This window comes from Gossypium raimondii, chromosome 3 (genome assembly GCF_025698545.1).
Source record: "Gossypium raimondii isolate GPD5lz chromosome 3, ASM2569854v1, whole genome shotgun sequence".
Lineage (NCBI taxonomy): Eukaryota > Viridiplantae > Streptophyta > Magnoliopsida > Malvales > Malvaceae > Gossypium > Gossypium raimondii.
Genome location: NC_068567.1, coordinates 30,422,763 through 30,442,510, shown reverse-complemented (window position 1 = coordinate 30,442,510; position 19,748 = coordinate 30,422,763). Strand labels below are relative to the sequence as shown.

At 33.8% G+C, this 19,748-nt stretch overlaps 1 protein-coding gene across 5 annotated transcripts; it reads left to right on the top strand.

The window, feature by feature from the left end:
• The first annotated feature begins 2,665 nt into the window (after positions 1–2,665).
• Positions 2,666–16,298, top strand: LOC105794035 (uncharacterized). Of its 5 annotated transcripts, none has more exons than XM_012623001.2 (9): positions 2,666–2,810; positions 3,422–3,576; positions 4,820–4,949; positions 5,070–5,182; positions 5,589–6,692; positions 7,872–7,909; positions 8,023–8,179; positions 15,021–15,110; positions 16,057–16,298. In XM_012623001.2, the coding sequence occupies exons 2-8, from the start codon at positions 3,442–3,444 to the stop codon at positions 15,021–15,023; spliced, it is 1,680 nt and encodes a 559-aa protein (XP_012478455.2). In that variant the 5' UTR covers positions 2,666–2,810; positions 3,422–3,441; the 3' UTR covers positions 15,024–15,110; positions 16,057–16,298. The 5 variants fall into 5 exon arrangements, with proteins under 5 accessions (XP_012478455.2, XP_052484216.1, XP_012478462.1 ...); XM_052628256.1 differs by having other exon boundaries at positions 7,990–8,179; XM_012623003.2 differs by lacking the exon at positions 2,666–2,810 and having other exon boundaries at positions 3,429–3,576; positions 4,813–4,949; positions 7,990–8,179.
• The last annotated feature ends 3,450 nt before the right edge of the window (positions 16,299–19,748 follow it).

The following is a 19,748-nucleotide window of genomic DNA, read 5'->3' as shown; positions in this document are numbered from 1 at the left end:
TTATTATTCCGAAGTTTTCATCGGGAAATTAACTAAGTGTAATTGAATAATGAATATAGGTGTGGAATTGAATTGAATATCGACTTAGAAATGGAAAAGTGAATTTTGAATTGAATTGTGATTGAAAGTGAAAAAGTGAAATTATGAAAGAGTACATTTAGCAATAAAACAGTTTAGACAACAACAGTTGTGTGATTTTGAAAAATCACCAAAAATGGTGGAGATTGAATTAGAGGCTAAATAATATATTAAATTGAAGCTGAATGAGTCTATTTTCATATAAAAGAAACAGAGCAAGCAAAAGAGTTATATATTTTGAGATATTTGAAGTTTAGTTAGACAAAGTCAGAATGAGTTCGGAATCCCCTGTTCTGACTTTGGAAAATTGTAAAAAATTGTACAAAAATAATTATGGGATAAAGTTTATATGTTTAGAATCCTAAGTGAATCTCTTTTCAAGAGAAATAAACAAAAACAATATCCAAATTTTGTACAATGAGATGATTAATTTTTAGTGAAGAGAGATCAGAATTGTCGAGCAGTGAAACAAGGGAAACTTTAAAGAATAAGCTGTACTATTTGGCTAAACCAAAAATTCTGAAAATTTTATGGTAATAAGATATGTGAATCTAGTTTCAGGAAAAATTTATGGATCTTAATTTGGAGTTCTCTAGCTCCGAGTAAAAATAATTTAGTGACTCTGACTCGAATAGACAGCTTTGAATATACATGTGAGTGATTAGTGAAATTGTAGTTAATGTTGTTTAAGTGTGTTATACACATTGAGGATGTGGAATGGAGAGGAGGAGGAGGAAAATTGGAAGAACATATGAATTATTTGTGTATAATTGGACATATGCTCGATTATAATTGATAAACGATTGAAAAGAAATAATGTTTATAATTGTGCATTATTAGTTATAGTTAAAGTTCATGTGAGAAAATAAAGTTTCATAGTATGTGTATGTGGTATACTTGGTATATGATTTGGTATGTAGCAATGTTAGAAATGGTTTATGAATTAATTCATGTTGATAAGTTTGATACATAAATAAATGTGGTGCTTATCCATGCTTATAATGCTTATACTATATATTTATTTGGCTAGCATGTTTGGTGTGTATGCTTAGGCTTTGGCCAAGTTGTGGCTGGATTACGTCACATTAAATTTATAAAATTATGCATTGAGATGGTAAATGTCTAGATGGAAATATGATTGTGATCATAAAAGGGTGGTAAGGTTTAAAGTTTGTAATCTTTATTAAAATGGTTTATCATGTGGTTAGTCTTCAAAAAGGCTAGCTTGCAACTATGGTTGAGTGTAATGTTTTATATCTTGTGTGATATGCATAGGAAACGGGAGTGGAAAGGAAATGAAATACTAGGTTCATGCTTGAAGTGTAAAATGATGCAAAAAGGGGACGTTAAGTTAAACGATAAATATGTATTAGTATTGAACTTAATGAAATTGAATTGTACGTGAATTAAATGGAAATTGCAAATGATATGATTTGAATTAAATGAATTATTGTAGTATTAAAATGTATATTGGATTGAGAAATTGAATTGAATAGTGAACATAAGAATCGTGAATTAAATGAAATGGAAATGAAGTATTGAATTGCATGAGTATGTATTGGGTCTTAGAAGCCCTATTTGTTACAAATATAGTATTTTGAAGTTATAACGTGAAGATTTATAAAAGCATGTTAAAAATTTGAATAGTTTAAATTTGAATGAAATTTTATAACTCGATTTAACATGTTTATAAGTGTATGTGTTCTAGTAATGCCTCGTACCCTATTCCGGCGTCGAATACGGGTAAAGGGTGTTACAATGTGACATCGTCAGATTCGGTCATAACGTTTGGACCGGATTTGGGGTGTTACAAGTATAGTTAATTTTTTATGTCATAACCTCTTTTCAACTCTTAAATAGAAAGATAAACATTTTTTAGCATACTTGAACCCATATTCATTATATTGTCAATAATGTGATTATTTAATCAAGTTAAAATTCAATCGATAACTTATAGCCAATTTTATAAACATGTAAAACACATTAGAAAACAAATAAAATAAACTAAAACTCTATCTCACACGTATGCGTGTAGAGACCATGTATTTAGAACACAAATTTGTATTAAAACATATAATAAATAATAAAATATATGATTCAAAACTAATTAATAATTAATATATACAATTGATGGATGAAATAAATTATGCATGATAAAATTAAAATGTATAAAAATATAAAAATAAAATTTTGGTTGAATGGTAAATTTAAAATTTTACTAATGCAATTTGATTCAAATCCCACTATTAAGTGTTTTTTTGTTTTTTCATGATAAAAAATTATAGTACCATCAAATAATATAACCTATTTTAAATAAATACGAGATGTTTTTATTTTGTTATTTTAAATGTGAAAAATATTAAAGTATTTTTCCTGAGTTTTATTTTTTTTCAAGATAAAAACATTAAAATATAATAGAATAATATAAAATATTTTAAATGTGGAGTGATCCCTAAATGAATTGACGCAAGGCTGATAGGCACAGCAACTCAATGATTTAAAAATAATATAGATAAAATAAATAAATAAGTTCAAGCCGAACACTATTAAGACCAAAATGATCCGTTATTTACGAGACTGCCATTTCCGTTAGGTTGTCTGAATCTGTGCTGTAGAAGAGCGTATAAGATTTTCAAAGCCCGTCCTCTTACCACTTAAGCTCCAAAGTAAACCTTTTTCCTTCATTTTCAACAATTTTATTGGCCACTTTCCGGGAAAAAAATCCAGATCAGGTAAAGTATTCACCTTCCATTTCCTCTTTATCGTCTTCTTGTTTCTTGTCATAGAACAGAAAATTCAACCAAAGATTAAATGTACATATTGACTTTTTTTTTGTTTAATTTAGTTTCTTACTCCGGAAACGTACGAAAATAATCATGCCGTGTCTTTATTTTTTTTTAATTTCGAAATATTTTCATTTTTCACATTTTTATATTTCAGCTGTGCTTGGTTCAACTCTCCACTTTGGCTGATTTTTTTTTTTTAAATCTTAAATTTTGAGGTTTTACTTTTTTTCCTACAGTTTCTTGGCACCCAAATAGGGTTTCTGAGAGAAGATAACTCTATTCCTTTTCTTATTTTTTACCTTTTTAATTCTTTTTCTTTGGTCCGTGGGGTTCTATAAGTGAAGTAATTTTAAGGTAAGAAGATACTGAATGTGGTATTTCAAAAAAAAAAAAAATCGTTACTTTTGTTAGGTATTCTTGCTCTATTTATCCTTTTTTTATTTTCTATTGTTGATGTTTAAAATTTAAATTTATGTACTTTGTTAGAGCAAGAACTTTCATTTGTTAAGTTAAATTGAATGATACAAAACTAATTTAGATGCTGTTCTTCATTATAGATTTAATTGGTTGAGATCCAATGGAAAACAAGGAAGATGAGGGTTTATGTCATAGCCTTTCTAGGAAAGAGCTTCAAAGTTTGTGTAAGAAGTATGGTTTACCGGCTAACAGGTCCCATTCTGATATGGCTAAATCATTGGCATCTTATCTAGAGGTAATTTATTGAGATACTGTCTTTGTTGGTAATTAAGAGTTAAGAATCTGAAGCATATTGCACTGCTTTTCGCGCCATTATGTAGCTGTGCGATATGTCAACTTACATTTGCTTATAGTTTCATTCTTTTATATTTGTTTCCCATGGTATGTTGTATTCCTGTTGATGGTAACGGTAGCATGTACTATTCATAGGAGTAGTTAGTTAGATATAGTTTTAGAACTTCCTTAATATGAAAGTAGGGGGAAAAAGGAATCTTTGAGTTTCAAAATAGAAAGCTTGTAAGTTGTAACGGGAAGTAGGATTTTTTAAAATTTATATTTAGTATGTTATTAATGCCGCAAAGAAACGTATTACAACTTATTAAAATGGATCTGAACGAGAAGAAGTAAAAGATGATTGGTAATTGGGGGAGGGAGCAGGAATACCATTTTTAAGTATTCAAAATGGAGATATGCCACACTTGTTATTTTTTATTGCCATTTTTTTTTATATTTTTATAATGAAGAAAGTTTGTAGGATGGACATGCTCATTTGTTTTTCTTAAACAAGCTCAACTAAGATAAATGTGATTCTAGCTAATGCAGTATAGGAGGATTCTAGCAACATCATATCTAATCTGATGTCAAAAGGCATCTTTACAACATAAGTTGGCATTATTGTTGATTAAGAAAGTATTTTATTAAGCAATTATTCCATTTAACACAGTATAGCATTTATTTGTAAATGGACACATCATTGATGATAAATAATGTTTCTTGAAATATGGAATGTTGATGAAGCCATGTGCCAAATGTATTAATGGAAGAATTTACTTATCCCTGGGAATTGATGAAATTTTAGTTTGAGAGCCAAAACAAAAAATTTATATCATTAATTTGTTGAAATTGGCCTTTCTAGCTGTAATGAGTTTTTTGACTCTGCTTATTTATTGCATATTGAAGGCATGTTTTTGTGGAGTTGATATTTCTATGCACTATTGGTTGAACAAGATTTCCTTGTATTTTCTTCCCCTCATTTATGCATTTAATGAATTATCTTATTTAGTAATCCGCGTCCAGATATTTTCTTACAGTTGCAGACTTGGATGTGAATTGTGTCAGCCTATTATATACTGCACAAACTCTAATATTTCTTTATTCTTCACATGGGTCTTTTATTTGCCAACACAAGCTCCTAAATTTACATAAACTTTGAAGATTTTTTTGTCCAATCATAAAATATCTTGGAAAAAAGTATGCAGAACCAGAGATTGGTTTCAATGACATCGGGGGAAAGATTATATGGAATTCAAGAGGCTGGACATCCTTTGTCCCTGAAACTACAACTGCAACCTGGAGCATCATTAAACACTTTAAGGGATGCTGGAAAAGGTTTATACTGCTCACTGTGTTCCTGCTAAGTTTGTTCTTCATTTTCTTAAATTAATTTTATTACTATGTTTACTTTAATTGATGCATCCTTCGATGAATAATATTTGGCTGCTTCTGCAGATCACTATGGACTCATCTCTTGTCCCCTAGACAGGTGTAATGGAGGGAACTATTCTCAAGCTGTTCAATGTAATGCATTGGGTTGTTGCACAGGGGATAAATTTTATCATAAGGTTTGCTTCTATTCATGGATTTTTTTTTTTCTTTTACTTCTGATGCAGCTAGATAAATACCATATGATTCCTCTCTACTTCTTCCCAATCTCTTGTTCTCTCATCTGGCATGTGTTAGGTTATGTAGTTGTTCTTGAGTGAAAGATATAGACCTTTTTTATCTATTCAGAAGCGAGAAGGTTACTTCTCCCCCAGCCCCACACTACCATCAAAAGGAAAAAGAAACTATGATGGTGCATATGAACCATACTGGATGACACTTTGTCTTTTAGTCTATAGAAGATGAAACTTAACCCGATGGCTGCGTTTAAGTAAAATGTATGCTGGCTCGTAGAAGCTTGAACCTTCAATGCTTAATTGTATTTCAAGAATTGAAAACTTGTCTTTAATGATATGTCAAATGCAGGACGGTGGTGGTGGTGGCTCTATTTTGTTCCAGCAAAGACCACATTCTCATTTTGTTAGTCAGTATGATGACAGTGGTTTTAAGAATAAAGAGTTCCAAACTATAAGCTCCAATAGAGATTGTTTGAGTCTCTCGAGAGATAGAAGGATGAATGATATGCCTCAAATTGGACATGAAGACACGGGTGTTGCTGCATGTTTTGATGGGCCTTTCTTTCCTTCTTCCATAAACACTTCAACTGTTTCCCCCCCTTCTTTTCAGTTTCATGTCAGTTCAGAAGAGGGGATCAACCTTTATGTTGATTTAAATTCAAACCCATCAGAGTGGATTGAGAAACTGAAAAGTGAGGTTTCAATATGCCAGGACATGTCCCATTGCAAGTCTAAGACTTCTCCTAAGGAGCTTGGGCGCTTTGGGGAAAGTAGTAAACAGATGGAGAGATCTTTTCAGTTGAATGTAGATACTGGGGAAATGAAAGATGACTTTATACACTCTGGATTACCCCCAAATTTGATCATAAAAGAAACAAGTTCATTGCAGTTTGATCATCCTGATGGAGATAATGGATCCTTTGACTCAGCTGTAATGGTACCATGTGGCAGAGCTGTAGATTTGTCAGAGCATTTAGAAGGAGATCGAGGACTGACCTTAGTTAGAGCTCATCCTGATTCTCAGGAGCAAATAATTTCTGCTATTGCACCATGTGCTAAAGATAAGTGTTTGGTAGCCCCTAATTCAAATATTAATTCTCTTAGGGAGAAGTTAGGTGGTGATGCTGCATTAAATATATCAAATGGTCCTCTGAGTCTTCTGAGGAAGGAAAATGAAATATGTGAAAATTCTACCCTACAAAGCAGTTGTCATCTTGTAAGTTCTGGTCGAATGGTTCCTGGATGCCAGCCAGATGGTTCATTACTGATGCAAAAGCCTGAAGATGTGGTTCACCAGAAAGATGCATTATATTCGCCTGGTGATAATGGTGAATTTGTGGATTTAGTTGATCCAAAGCATAAGTTTTATGCAGACCAAGGTGGGCTAGCAGGCTCAACTGATCTCAATCAAGAGACTTTTAGGACCCGGCTGCCTACATTAGTTGAAGAACAGGTGACATTTAACCTCCTATAGCTTTGAACTTCATTAATGCTATGCATGAACTATTGTCAATACATAGCCATCATTGGTTGATGTTTTGCCCCACTTTTTTATTCTTCCTGGTAATTGGAAAAAATATTGCATTCTTTGTCGTATGTACGGTGAATGTTTGTATACTAGTCAAGGAATTTGCTTGATACGTGTGTTTGCTTGCATGTCTGTGCCTTTGGGTCATTGTGAATAATGACAGACAATTAAAGTAGGGTGAAATTTAATTTTTAAATGGTTTCTTGTTGTTTAATTACAATGTTAAGTCAATATCATTCAACATCGTCAGAAAGGGAAAAGAAATAGATAACAATAGATTACAAGATAACTAAATGCAAAAGTTTGTTCTTCCGTTCCTTGTTTACCCCATGTCTTTCTCTCTCTCTATGGTGGCATTGTTTGTCAACTTTCATGTCTTAAGGCAGAAGCGAGCGAATTGCTTTTGACCAGTTTATGTCTGCTTCAGGCTTTGTGTAATAAGAAATTGGATTTTAAATTTAGCTTTTGTGAGATTGATTAATAGTTTATATTGGATCCAATTTTAGTTACTGGAAATTGGGAGCTTTAAACAGAATGAGAAAAGATAACAAGACTAAGAGAGAGATTGAAATTAGAGGAAGATATATCTTCTCTAGGAAAGTAAATAGAACTTAAATAACTATACTTATTGGATATTTATTCTTTATTATAAGGGGAAGGTTGATAGATTATGAACCTATTTATATACCGAAAATCTGATAAAAGCAAGCTATACGACTATTTTTCCTTAACAGTAACTCTACTTTCAGACTTGCAGAAATTGCAGTGTCCTTTCTAATGTAAAATGATATTAAAGTGATTTTTTATATATATTTTTATTATGATTTCCTTCTGCAAGGAGCCATCAATTAGTTGTGTGCTCTGAAGGACGTCAATCTGTCTCTTCTAGATTTTCTTTTCCTCCCTTTTTCAGCACCACCACTGCATGAATAAAATAATTCTCTTTCAAAAGAGATTTTTCAAGTTCCAGGTATTTTAGATGATAGTATAATCAATTGAAGTTTTTTTTTGGGGGTTGGGGGGTGGAAGGTTGGTGACACATCTGTTTTTCCTCAGTACACTCAATGAAACAACTAAAGTTTTACTGTATTAAACTGCTTGCAGGATAAGAGCAAAATTAATAATTGGGGAGAGAGTTCAGAGTAATTATTCTTCTTAATTTAATTATATGCTATCAAAATTTTATTTTGTGTTGATTTGAGTGCATAATTGCCCTTTTCAGATGCTCACAAGATGAGTTATTTGAAAATTGTAGAGGACTTGATAATGTTGAATCTAATGGACTCGGCAAAAAGAGGGCATGTATAGATGGCGATAAAAATGACTGTAGCATGCTTGATGCCAAGATTTTAAGAAGCACAAAGCATTTGATTAAGGTCCTCCCCAGAAGATCCATGCGGCTGATTTCCAAGGTTCAGTTTTGTGCTTTCCTTTGTCATGCAATTATTTGTGGCATTTTCCCCCTAGTGAAATAATTCGCATATTTTTATTTATAGCCACCCAACCCTAATATGGAACATGAAACCATTCATTTATTAATATGCAAAACATTTTGTTCTTTCTGTTCTCTTGATTTATGTTTAACCTACAAGGAAATCTGAAATTCTGAAGGTGACAAGAGTTTATGTTGGTCCTGTTGTGGTAAACGTGTTTGTCTTTATACAACTAGTTTGCTGTTAATTCTATCATGTGTATTTGAGAGCTGTGCAGTTGTAACTTTTTATTTAGCTTGAAGTACCCATGTCCAACACATATTTGTATTGGTGGACGCATGTCCAAATCTGACAATCACGCCCAAGATGGAGAGTGATTTTAGCAACTTAAGTAAAAGATGAAATTAGAGATGAATACTCTAATGTATTGAGGAAAAACTATCTCAAAAGTATGGATTTCTTGGAAATATGTACAGGTATATATATACACGAAGCATTGAATCAATTAATGAAAGAATATCTCTAATTAGAATCTCTAAAGATTTAGCTATTCAATGTTGTCAAATAAATCAAAAATTCTCAACACTCCCCCTCGAGTTGGTGCATAGATGTCTCGCATGCTCAACTTGCAAAGAAGATAAGTCTTACAACCGAGCCCTTTAGTAAAAACATCAACCAATTGTTTTTCGGATGCTAGATAAGCCACTAACTACTTTTTTCTTGATAAAATGGCGATTTATTTTGATGAGCTTGGTTCTATTGTGCTGCATTAGATTTTGAGATATGCTGATGGCCACTTTGTTGTAACAGTATAAGGTTGATTTATTTTTGTTCAACAACTTTAGCTCTTCCAATACCTTTTGCAACCATAAAAGCTCACAAACACCTTAGCGATGGCCTATATTTTTAACATCTACACTTGATCGAGTCACAACACTTTGTTTCTTGCTCCTCTAAGTGACTAAGTTTCCTCCCATAAGGGTACAATATAACTCATTGTAGACCTTCTGTCATCAAGAGAGCTAGGTCAATCTGCATCTATAAATACTTCTATCTTGAGATGACTATTTTTGGAGAAGAGAATACATTTGCCTGGTGTAGACTTCAAATAGCACAAAATTCACAATATTGTCTGCATATGGGCTTCGTGAGGATCATGCATAAACTGACTTACCAAACTAACTGCATAGGCTATACCAGGTCGAGTGTGAGCGAGATAAATCATTCGTTTGACGAGTCTTTGATATCTCCCTTTATCCACCATTTCGTCGATCCCTGCTTTTAACTTGTGATTACTCTCAATAGGTAATTCTGCTGGTTTGCAAACCAACATGTTAGTCTCTGTCAGAAGATCTGAGGTATACTCTTTTTGGGAAATAAAGATTCCCTTTTTCGATCTGGCCACTTCTATTTGTGGAAATATTATAACTTTCCTAAGTCTTTGATTTTGAATTCCTAAGCCAATTGTTTCTTAAGCCGGGCCATTTCTTCCCTTTCATCTCTTGTCATAATTATATTATCAACATAAACTATAAGGAGAGTAGTTTTACCCTTGTGATGTTTTATAAAGAGGGTATGATCAGCATTACTTTGTCGATAGCCAAATGACACCATGACCTTACTGAATTTGTCAAACCAAGCTCAGGGAGATTGTTTTAGTCCATATAAGGCATTTTTCAGTCTATATACCTTGAGTATCTTTATCCTCAAATCCTGAAGGAATTTTCATATAAACTTTTTCTAGGTCTTCATGTAAGAAGACGTTCTTTACATCAAGCTGCTGTAAGTTGCAGTCGAGTTTTGCTGCACATGATAAAAGGATTCTAATCATGTTCAATTTAGCAACTGGAACAAATGTTTCTTGATAATCTACTCCATATGTTTGAGTGAATCCTTACGCTACTAATTTGGCTTTAAGTCTTTCAATTGAACCATCAGTCTTATACTTGATAGTGAACACCCATTTGTAGCCAACCATTTTCTGCCCTTCAGGAGGATTAACTAGTTTCCACGTCTCATTTTTGCTAAAGCCCTCATTTCTTTAATCATAACCTTCTTCCATCTTGGATCAGTGATAGCTTCTCTCCAATCCTGTGAAACAAACATAGAGAACAAAGACAAAGTAAAATCTCTATAGGATGAGGATAAAGAATCATAAGAAACAAAGTTAGAGATAGGATGGAAAGTGCAAGTTCTAACACCTTTTTGTTGGGCTATTGGTAATTCTAAATCAGTAGCAAACTCAAGTAAAGAAGACTCACCTGATAGTGAAGAATAAGGACATAGAGTAGATTGTATGATGACATCTTTTTTCTTGCCTTTTCTAGTGTATGTACTTAAATCAGGCATATCCAACAACTGTTCACTAGTCTTCTCTTGAACTAAAGTCTTTGTTGAAACTAAATTCTCCCTCGGTAGAGTAACAGAACAATGTGTCATCTCTTTATTTTTAATAATCTCCCTCTGAAGAGATGGTTGTGATGAAGAAAAATAGGGTTTATCTTCACAAAATGTTACATCCATACTTACATAATACTTTCTAAATGGCGGATGATAACATTTGTAACCCTTTTGTGTGGGAGAGTATCCAATGAAAACACATGACTATTCGAGGATCTAGTTTGCTCCCATGTCGAAGATGGACGAAGCAAACACAATCAAAGACCTTCGGTGAAATTGGGTAATCCGTCTTGTCTTGTAAGATTTTTATGCGACTTTTAAAATTAAGGACCCTAAAAGGCATCCGATTAATGAGATAAGCAGCAACCAAAATCGCATCCCTCTAATAAGGCTTTGGGAGGTTCATAGTGAACATAAGTGATCTAGCAACCTCCAAAAGATGCTAATTTTTTCTTTCGATAACACCATTCTGAGCACTTGTACCGGGACAACTGGTTTGATGCAAAATCCCATATGATTCTAAATAATCATTAAAGTTATACTTGGTTCCATTATCAGTTCGCAAAATCTTAACCTTAGTATCAAATTGAGTAATCAATTTATGAAAAGAACGAAAACACGAGAAAACATTACTTTTGGACTTTTATAAAAAAATACAAGTCATCCAAGTGCTACAGTCAATAAATATAACAAATTAATGATTACTAGATAAAAAAGTAAGGTGAGTAGGGCCTCAAACATCAGAATGAATAATCTTAAAAGGAACAGTACTATTATTATGTAAAGGATAATTGTTTCTTGTATGCTTAACAAACTCACATGCATCACAAACTAAAAAGTCTAATTGAGTTCTTGAAAACAAAGTAGGAAACATCTTAACAAAAACAGTAAATGATGGATGTTCTAACCGCCTATGCCACTGAATTATCAAGACATAATGAACAAGAAAGAATTCAAGTTTACAAGTTATGGCTTTAGTGATAGTACTAATAGATAAAAGGTTAATCGACAATTTAGGGACACGGAGGATAGATGATAAAGTCATATTGGGAGTACAAACAACATAAGTTGTTCTAAAGACGGAAGTAAAGGAGCCATTCGCACACTATCTTTAGATGGACAAGTAGTATAGTTAATTAAATAAGCTTTTGTTTGATCTTGCCATATGTTTATTTGCACCGAAATCAATAATCCAAGATTCAGAAGTAGATGGAGAATTTAAAATAGTACCTGATTTCGCATAATTAGACTTAGCACCTGAGGTAGAGTCCAATTGAGACAAGAGACATTGGAGATGTTGAATCTCGTCTGAGGTAAAACTCCCAGCAGAAGTGGACTTGTCCTCTGTTGTCATAGAGTTCGACAAATTTGCCTTAGACTGAGAATTACCCCTTCACTTTCCACCACGACCTCGAGCGGGATGACCATGTAACTTCCAGCACGAATCTTTAGTGTGCCGAGGCTTACCACAATAGTCGCACATCAAGTGATCCTTGTCAGACTTACCACCCGATGGACCATCCTGATTAGTAATGAGGCCAGCTTTCTCAATAGGTGGATTATAGAGCATAACAATACGATGACTCTCCTCCTCTTGTACATAAGAGTATGTCTCATGGAGAGAAGGGGATAGAGTTTTGCCAAGAACTTGAATCAGAATCTGATCATACTCTGTATTCAACCCAACCAAGAAATAAAAAATGCGCTTCTTTTCCACCATCTTCTAAAATTTTTCGGCATCACCGGTACAAGTCGCTTGAAAATCTTGATTATAATCAAAGTCTTGCCACAACCCACTTAATTCAGCAAAATATTGAGAAATCGTTAGATCCCCTATTTTGTACCATGAAGTTGGGAGTACAAACAACATAAGTTGTTCTAAAGACGGAAGTAAAGGAGCCATTCGCACACTATCTTTAGATGGACAAGTAGTATAGTTAATTAAATAAGCTTTTGTTTGATCTTGCCATATGTTTATTTGCACCGAAATCAATAATCCAAGATTCAGAAGTAGATGGAGAATTTAAAATAGTACCTGATTTCGCATAATTAGACTTAGCACCTGAGGTAGAGTCCAATTGAGACAAGAGACATTGGAGATGTTGAATCTCGTCTGAGGTAAAACTCCCAGCTGAAGTGGACTTGTCCTCTGTTGTCATAGAGTTCGACAAATTTGCCTTAGACTGAGAATTACCCCTTCACTTTCCACCACGACCTCGAGCGGGATGACCATGTAACTTCCAGCACGAATCTTTAGTGTGCCGAGGCTTACCACAATAGTCGCACATCAAGTGATCCTTGTCAGACTTACCACCCGATGGACCATCCTGATTAGTAATGAGGCCAGCTTTCTCAATAGGTGGATTATAGAGCATAACAATACGATGACTCTCCTCCTCTTGTACATAAGAGTATGTCTCATGGAGAGAAGGGGATAGAGTTTTGCCAAGAACTTGAATCAGAATCTGATCATACTCTGTATTCAACCCAACCAAGAAATAAAAAATGCGCTTCTTTTCCACCATCTTCTAAAATTTTTCGGCATCACCGGTACAAGTCGCCTGAAAATCTTGATTATAATCAAAGTCTTGCCACAACCCACTTAATTCAGCAAAATATTGAGAAATTGTTAGATCCCCTATTTTGTACCATGAACCTTATTACAAATCTCAAAAAATTGCGCATCATTCCCAACATGTGAGTAGGTGAGAGCAGCAACATTCCAAATCTTTTCCGCAATATCAAGTAGCAAATAAGTTTTGGAAATACGGGGTTGCATAGAATTGAAAAGTCATGCCATAGCTAGAGAGTTCGTTGAATCCTATTGACTAAAAGTTGAATTAGTGAGTTTAGATTTCGACGTGTTACTCGTGATGTATCCCTGCAAACCACGAGCCTTGATAAACAAGTAAATCACGATTTCTCGTCTTTAGACATAATGCTGAAAAAAAACAACTAATTCCCCAAAAAACATCTGCTTGAAACATTAGAACAAGAAACACCCAAAAAGAACACAAAAGAGATCCCACATACAAAAAAACAAAAAAACTTAGCCAAAATACACCACCAATCAGAGGAGAAAGACTGGAAGGAAGCAGAGAGCATAGCGACGATGTCGAAAAAAACACGGTGGCAGCAGGTAAAGGCCACGCATGGTGCGTGAAACAAAGATACCGTAACTTGTGATGGTGTGTGAAACAAAGATACTGTAACTTGTGACGACGCATGAGGCCCATGCGCGAGTCTTCTGGTCACCGGATTCTGGGGTTTCGCCGGCGAGTGGATGCCGACTCCAATGGTAGGGCGGTAAGAAAAAACATAAGGCTAGGGTGGAAAGTACCAATTTAGTGTTTCTAGGAATTTTTTGAACAAACTTTAAAATTCAAAAAAGTTATCCCACAAATCGGATCCAAAAAATGATACCATGATAAAATTAGAGAGGAATACTCTAATGTATTGAGGAAAAACTCACTCAAAAGTACATATTTCTTAGAAATATGTACAGGTATATATACATGAAACATTGAATCAATTAAGGAAAGAATATCTCTAATTAGAATCTCTAAAATCAGTTATAATCTCTAAAGATTTAGCTATTGAATGCTGTCAAATAAATCAAAGATTCTCAACAGTAAAAATCCAATATCCCCCATCAGAAACTGGTCTTTCACCTTTAGGTTTTCAAACTCCACCAACTTTGTTGTCCCAGTTCATAACTTTTTTCTCATATCTTTTTAAAAGGTATGAGATTCTAAATGCACCACTATTGATGCATAGCATGTGATAGATGTTTGTCATTACCTAAACATATCTGGTTAATAAATTATGATAGTTATTGGTTGCATATTTTTCAAGATAATATGAATGAATTGCGTGTAAAATTGATTTTGGACCCTTTTCTCGATTCAAGAAGACATTCTAGTTGTTCAGATATATATTCTCTATTGCACCTTCGGCACTGTATTCCAACTCTTTACACTTTCAAATCTTGGGCTTACCTTAGCTGAAGGTGGTCATACCTATCTGCAAAAAGTCGCAAATGGTTGATTTCCTAGCTTCTGTCTAAAATTGGTGACTAGTTGGTTTCCCTGAACCAAGGATCAAGTAGGTTTAAAGCCCCTAAGAACTTGGATCTCAAAATGAGCTCTTTTGGATTTCTTTTTCCCTCTGTTCTTTTGCTGTGATTGGGATAGGTTATTATTCAATTCCAGGTCGATTAGTGGCAAAACTTGTGATATGTTTGTTACTATGCAAAACTTGAAAAAAAATTCCCTGAAAAGTTGGAAAGTTTCTAGTAATTCATTTTGGCAGCTATCAGACTATTCTGCGGCAAACATGGAAGTTTCTGGATTTGGATATGATATATGTTTTAGCTTTTTATTCACAGTTTGTCTAATATATTCAATTTATTCTTCCTCAGTGAGTTTATGAAGTACGTGCTGGCCATGTTCCGAGTATTGTTTCAGCTCACATTAGATTCATTATTGCAAAGCTGAGTATTGTCTATATAGTAAGTTTCAACTCTATGCTCTCTCCTCCTTTGCTTTAGTTTCTGCATAATGATTATTTTGATTTGAGCCGATACTTAAGAGTGAATGAAAATTTGCCTTTTATACAAAGACGTTTTCCTAGCCAAGTAGGTTTTGATGGTACTCAGACACGACATAATGGTATTTTTATTTTTGGTACTGAACAAATTCTACATTGGGGGATGGGTTTGAACAAAGGGTTCAAACTCGGGATATGGTACCAACTTAGATGAATGCAATTTAGGAAATTGATTTGTCCCTTAAATTTTCGTACATTATACCTTAACTTGTAGTTGATTGATAAAATTTAATTGCTACTTTTACTACTGTTTTTGCTTTCTCACCCTTCATTTTCTTAGTAAAATAAGCAAGTTTCCTAAAGCTATTGCAAAATTAAATAAAACTCATAAGCCTTTTTTAGTCGTTCATCTAAGTCAAGTGTTAACGAAAGTGTCGGTGAAATTTAGCTATAATTTTTCAAATCTTTGTTAGTAGCATTGTCCTGACAAAAAAACTTATTTATTTGTGTTACTTTTATATGTCACAATCACGTTTAAGGTGTTGGAAAAAATTACAGTTAATGTGTAGCTTTCTGGTTTTTTAAGAATAGAATTGAATACCATAAGAACTGAACCAAATTCTATCGATTGGGATTGGTTTGGTTAGATAAAAAAATCTCTTCGGTTTGGTTCAAAATAATTAAAACAAATTGAAAGAATACATTCGATTGTTACTTGGACTAAAACCGAATAGAATTCAATAAAAACCAAACTGAAATCAAACTGAACACTGAGATTAGAACTTTTGTTCGGTCCTAGATTTTGATACATTCATATCATATTGTATTTTGTTTTAGTTATATTTTCGTATCCAAATTAGCTAGTTTTAAGCTTGGTTCTCGTATTCATGAATGCCAACTTCTTGCAGGTTCATTCATTCTTAGGAAAACAGGTTTTCTCAGACATAATAATAGAGTGATACGGTATATCATTCAACTTGCTGCCTTCTTATTTTGTATTTTAAACAATTTTAAAAGCAAATTGTATTTTCTTGAAAATTTGATACAAAAATAAAGATCATCTGTCGTCGCCGCTTTTCTTCTTGTGGTTAAGTTAGTTCAACGTTGGAGTAAATATAATTATGGATATATACGACATTGTTATGTTCAATTTTTTTTTTTTTAATATTTAGTGGATACTTGGATGATCGTAACTTTATATTTATGGATGCTTTAACAAAAATGAAGCGACTATAAGTAAGGTGATTTGACTTTTGACTGACATACGTGTTAAATATGTGGGGATGTAATAGTTTCTTGTCAAAGAGGGTTTTGAATTATTGTCCATTTAATAAAAGAGTTTCAATTTAAGTGTACTAAATATTAATCTTTATATAAATATGTAAATTATACACGATAAAAGTTAAAACTATTTTAACATTTTAACTAACAAATAGTGCTTGTGGATCGACTCCATCTAGGTTTGGGGGAGGAAAAAATTTCTTGGGCCGTAGATTAAGTCTTTGAAAACATGGATTCCGCATGCTTCTAAAGTCATATTTTGAAGAAAATAAAATTGTTTTAAGTTGGACCTCACCTAATTGACAATTTTATTGTGTATGCAAAATGGAATAAAAGAATGGCAAAAATACAAACCAAATCTCAAAAATAATTACTCAATTATACAAATATCTATAATCTTGTTAAACTAAGTAGATGGATAAAAGGAGAAAATGGAAGTTTGAAATACTCTGATAATATGAATTCGATACACTTTATTGAATGAATAATGAAACCTTTATATAGGCTGAATTACAACTGAAAAATCACTAAAAATAGGAACAAACCTGATACGTAAATCACTAGAAAATATCAACTAATATGATACTCCTAAAGTCTAATAAGTTTTGACTGAATCAATAACTTTATTCAAACCAGTAAACTAACAAATTTAACTCTAACATGCCCTCCCTTAAACTGATACTGTAAGTGATCAGTTTAATTCCTGATTAAAGTGCAAACACCAAGCATTTTTCTGAACTTTACAAATGATGTCAATTTGAGGGACTTGGTAAATACATCAGCAACCTGATCTTCACTTCTGTAATAAATGAAGTTAATTACCCCATCTTTTGTGAGGTCTCTTAAGAAATGAAACTTCACGTCAATGTGTTTACTTCTGCCATGTAGTACTGGATTTTTGGACAACTTTATGGCTGAATTGTTGTCGCAATAAACTGTTGTTGCTCCTTGTAGTTTGAACTGCAATCCAGCAAGAATATCTCTTAGGCAAATGGCTTGAGAAGCACATGAAGTAGCAGCTACAAATTCAACTTCAGTTGTTGATAAGGTGACAATTGGTTGCTATTTTTATGACCATGAGACTGCACCGGAACCCATCATAAAGACATAACCTGAAGTACTCTTTCGGTCATCTAAATCTCTAGCATAACCGCTGTTAGTGAACCCAATCAAGCCTGAATTTTCTCCCTTTTTGTAGAACAACCCAAAATTAGAAGTACCTTTCAAGTATCGAAAGATCCTCTTCACAGTTAGAAGATGTAATTCTTTTGGGTTCTCCATGTATCTGCTAATAATGCTAACTACATACATGATATCTGGCCTTGTTGTTGTCACATATATCAAACTCCCTACAATTTGCTTGAAGAGAGTACCATCAATCTTCTTTCCTTCAAGATTCTTTGTAAGCTTCAATCCAACATCTGAAGGTGTGTTGACGAGATTGCAATTACTCATCTGGAACCTGTCTAAAATTTCTCGAACATACTTCCTTTGAGAATTAAATATTCCATTAACAGATTGCATCATTTCTATGCCAAGAAAATAATGCAGCTTTCCAAGATCAGACATATCAAACTCAATCATCATTGACCTTTTAAAATCTTCAAACATGGCCCTATCATTTCCCATATAAATTAAATCATCAACATATAAGCATACTATAAGCATTTCCCCCCATCTGCACACTTTGTATATAGAGTATGCTTATATCGACATTTTTGAAAACCTTCCCTTTGAAAGTAAGCATCAATATGACTATACCAAGCTTTAGATGCTTGTTTTAGTCCGTATAGAGCCTTTTTCAATATATAAACTTTGTGCTCATCACCAAATTTAACATAGCCAGGAGGTTGTTCAATAAATACCTATTCTTGTAAGTCTCCATGAAGAAAGGCCGACTTCACATCTAATTGGTACATGGGCCATGAGTTTTGAGCAGCTAGTGCAATCACCATTCTAATTGTATCAAGCCTTGCAACAAGACCAAAAACTTCTTTGTAATCCACACCAAATTCTTGTTTGTAACCCTTAGCTACCAACCATGCTTTATACTTGTCGATGTCCCCATTCTCCTTCAATTTCGTTTTATAGTCCCATTTTACAGCGATCTTTTTGTGCCCTTCAGGAAGATCAAAAAGTTCCCATGTATTATTTTTTTTCAATTGCATCAATTTCGACATCCATCGCCTTTCTCCATTTTTCTTCTTTGATAGCTTTTTCAAAAGTTGTCGGATCACAATCTGAAAATAGAGCAAAATGAGTGAGAACATCTTCAGATTGATCAATTCTGGTTACCTCGTAATCTGACTCCATGCTGGCCTTCTTCGAGCACAGCGGGAATGTGAATCAGCTATTGTTTTCGACTGTTTGTCCACTGTCGGTGTAATTTCAGAAGTGGCATCATCTAGTGGAACATGCTGTTGTTGGGGCTGATTTGCTTCTTCACGATTTTCTTCATCAAAGCTTGTTGGTATTTGTTCTCTGGTGGTACTTGTGTTCTATGACCATAACTGATTTTCATCAAAAACCACGTCTCGGCTGATCAAAATTTTCTTAGTGTTAGGATTATAAAGCTTATAAGCTTTTCATTGATCACTAACACCAAGAAAAATACATTTCTCTCCCTTGTCAATCTAATTTCTTTCTCTTTTGGTCTGGAACATGGGCAAATGCTACACACCCAAAGATTCTGAAATAAGCCACGGTCGGTCGTCGTCCACTCCATGCTTCCTCCTGGGTCATGTTTTGAACTGCAAATGCGGGACTTCTGTTGAGAATGTGAATACACCAATTCACTGCTTCAAGCCAAAAACTCTTTGGAACATCGCTACTTGCCAATAGACTTTGCACCATATTCATTATAGTGTGGTTTTTCCTCTCACAAACACCATTTTACTAGGGTGAATAGGCTGTTGTAATCTTTCTTTTTATGCCATGAAACTCACAAAAATCTGCAAATTCGTGTGAGCTATATTCTCCCCCACGATCAGATCGGAGAGCTTGTGAACCTCTTTCTCAACAAGGGCTTTAAAGCTCTTAAAAGCTTCAAAAGCTTCTCCTTTCTCCTGTAAAAAGTAAACCTAACTTTTCCAACTATAATCATCAATGAAAGAAATTATGTGTCTGTTACCTCCATTGGAAGTTTGGAGTTATTGGTCCGCAAATGTCGGAATGAACAAGCTCCAACGCCTTCTTTGCTCTCCATGTTTTCCCTTTTGGAAATGGATTACGGTGTTGTTTGCTAACCATACATTCTTCACAAATTTGAGAGGGATATGTAATTTGAGGAAGACCTATCACCATATTCTTTTATTGTAGA

Bases quoted from the DNA above. Each gene is read 5' to 3' on its own strand.
- LOC105794035 (XM_052628256.1), top strand. From the start codon at position 3,442: ATGGAAAACAAGGAAGATGAGGGTTTATGTCATAGCCTTTCTAGGAAA. The intron at 4,950-5,069 runs GTTTATACTGCT...CTGCTTCTGCAG, and splicing joins TTTAAGGGATGCTGGAAAAG to ATCACTATGGACTCATCTCT. The intron at 6,693-7,871 runs GTGACATTTAAC...AACTGCTTGCAG, and splicing joins CTACATTAGTTGAAGAACAG to GATAAGAGCAAAATTAATAA.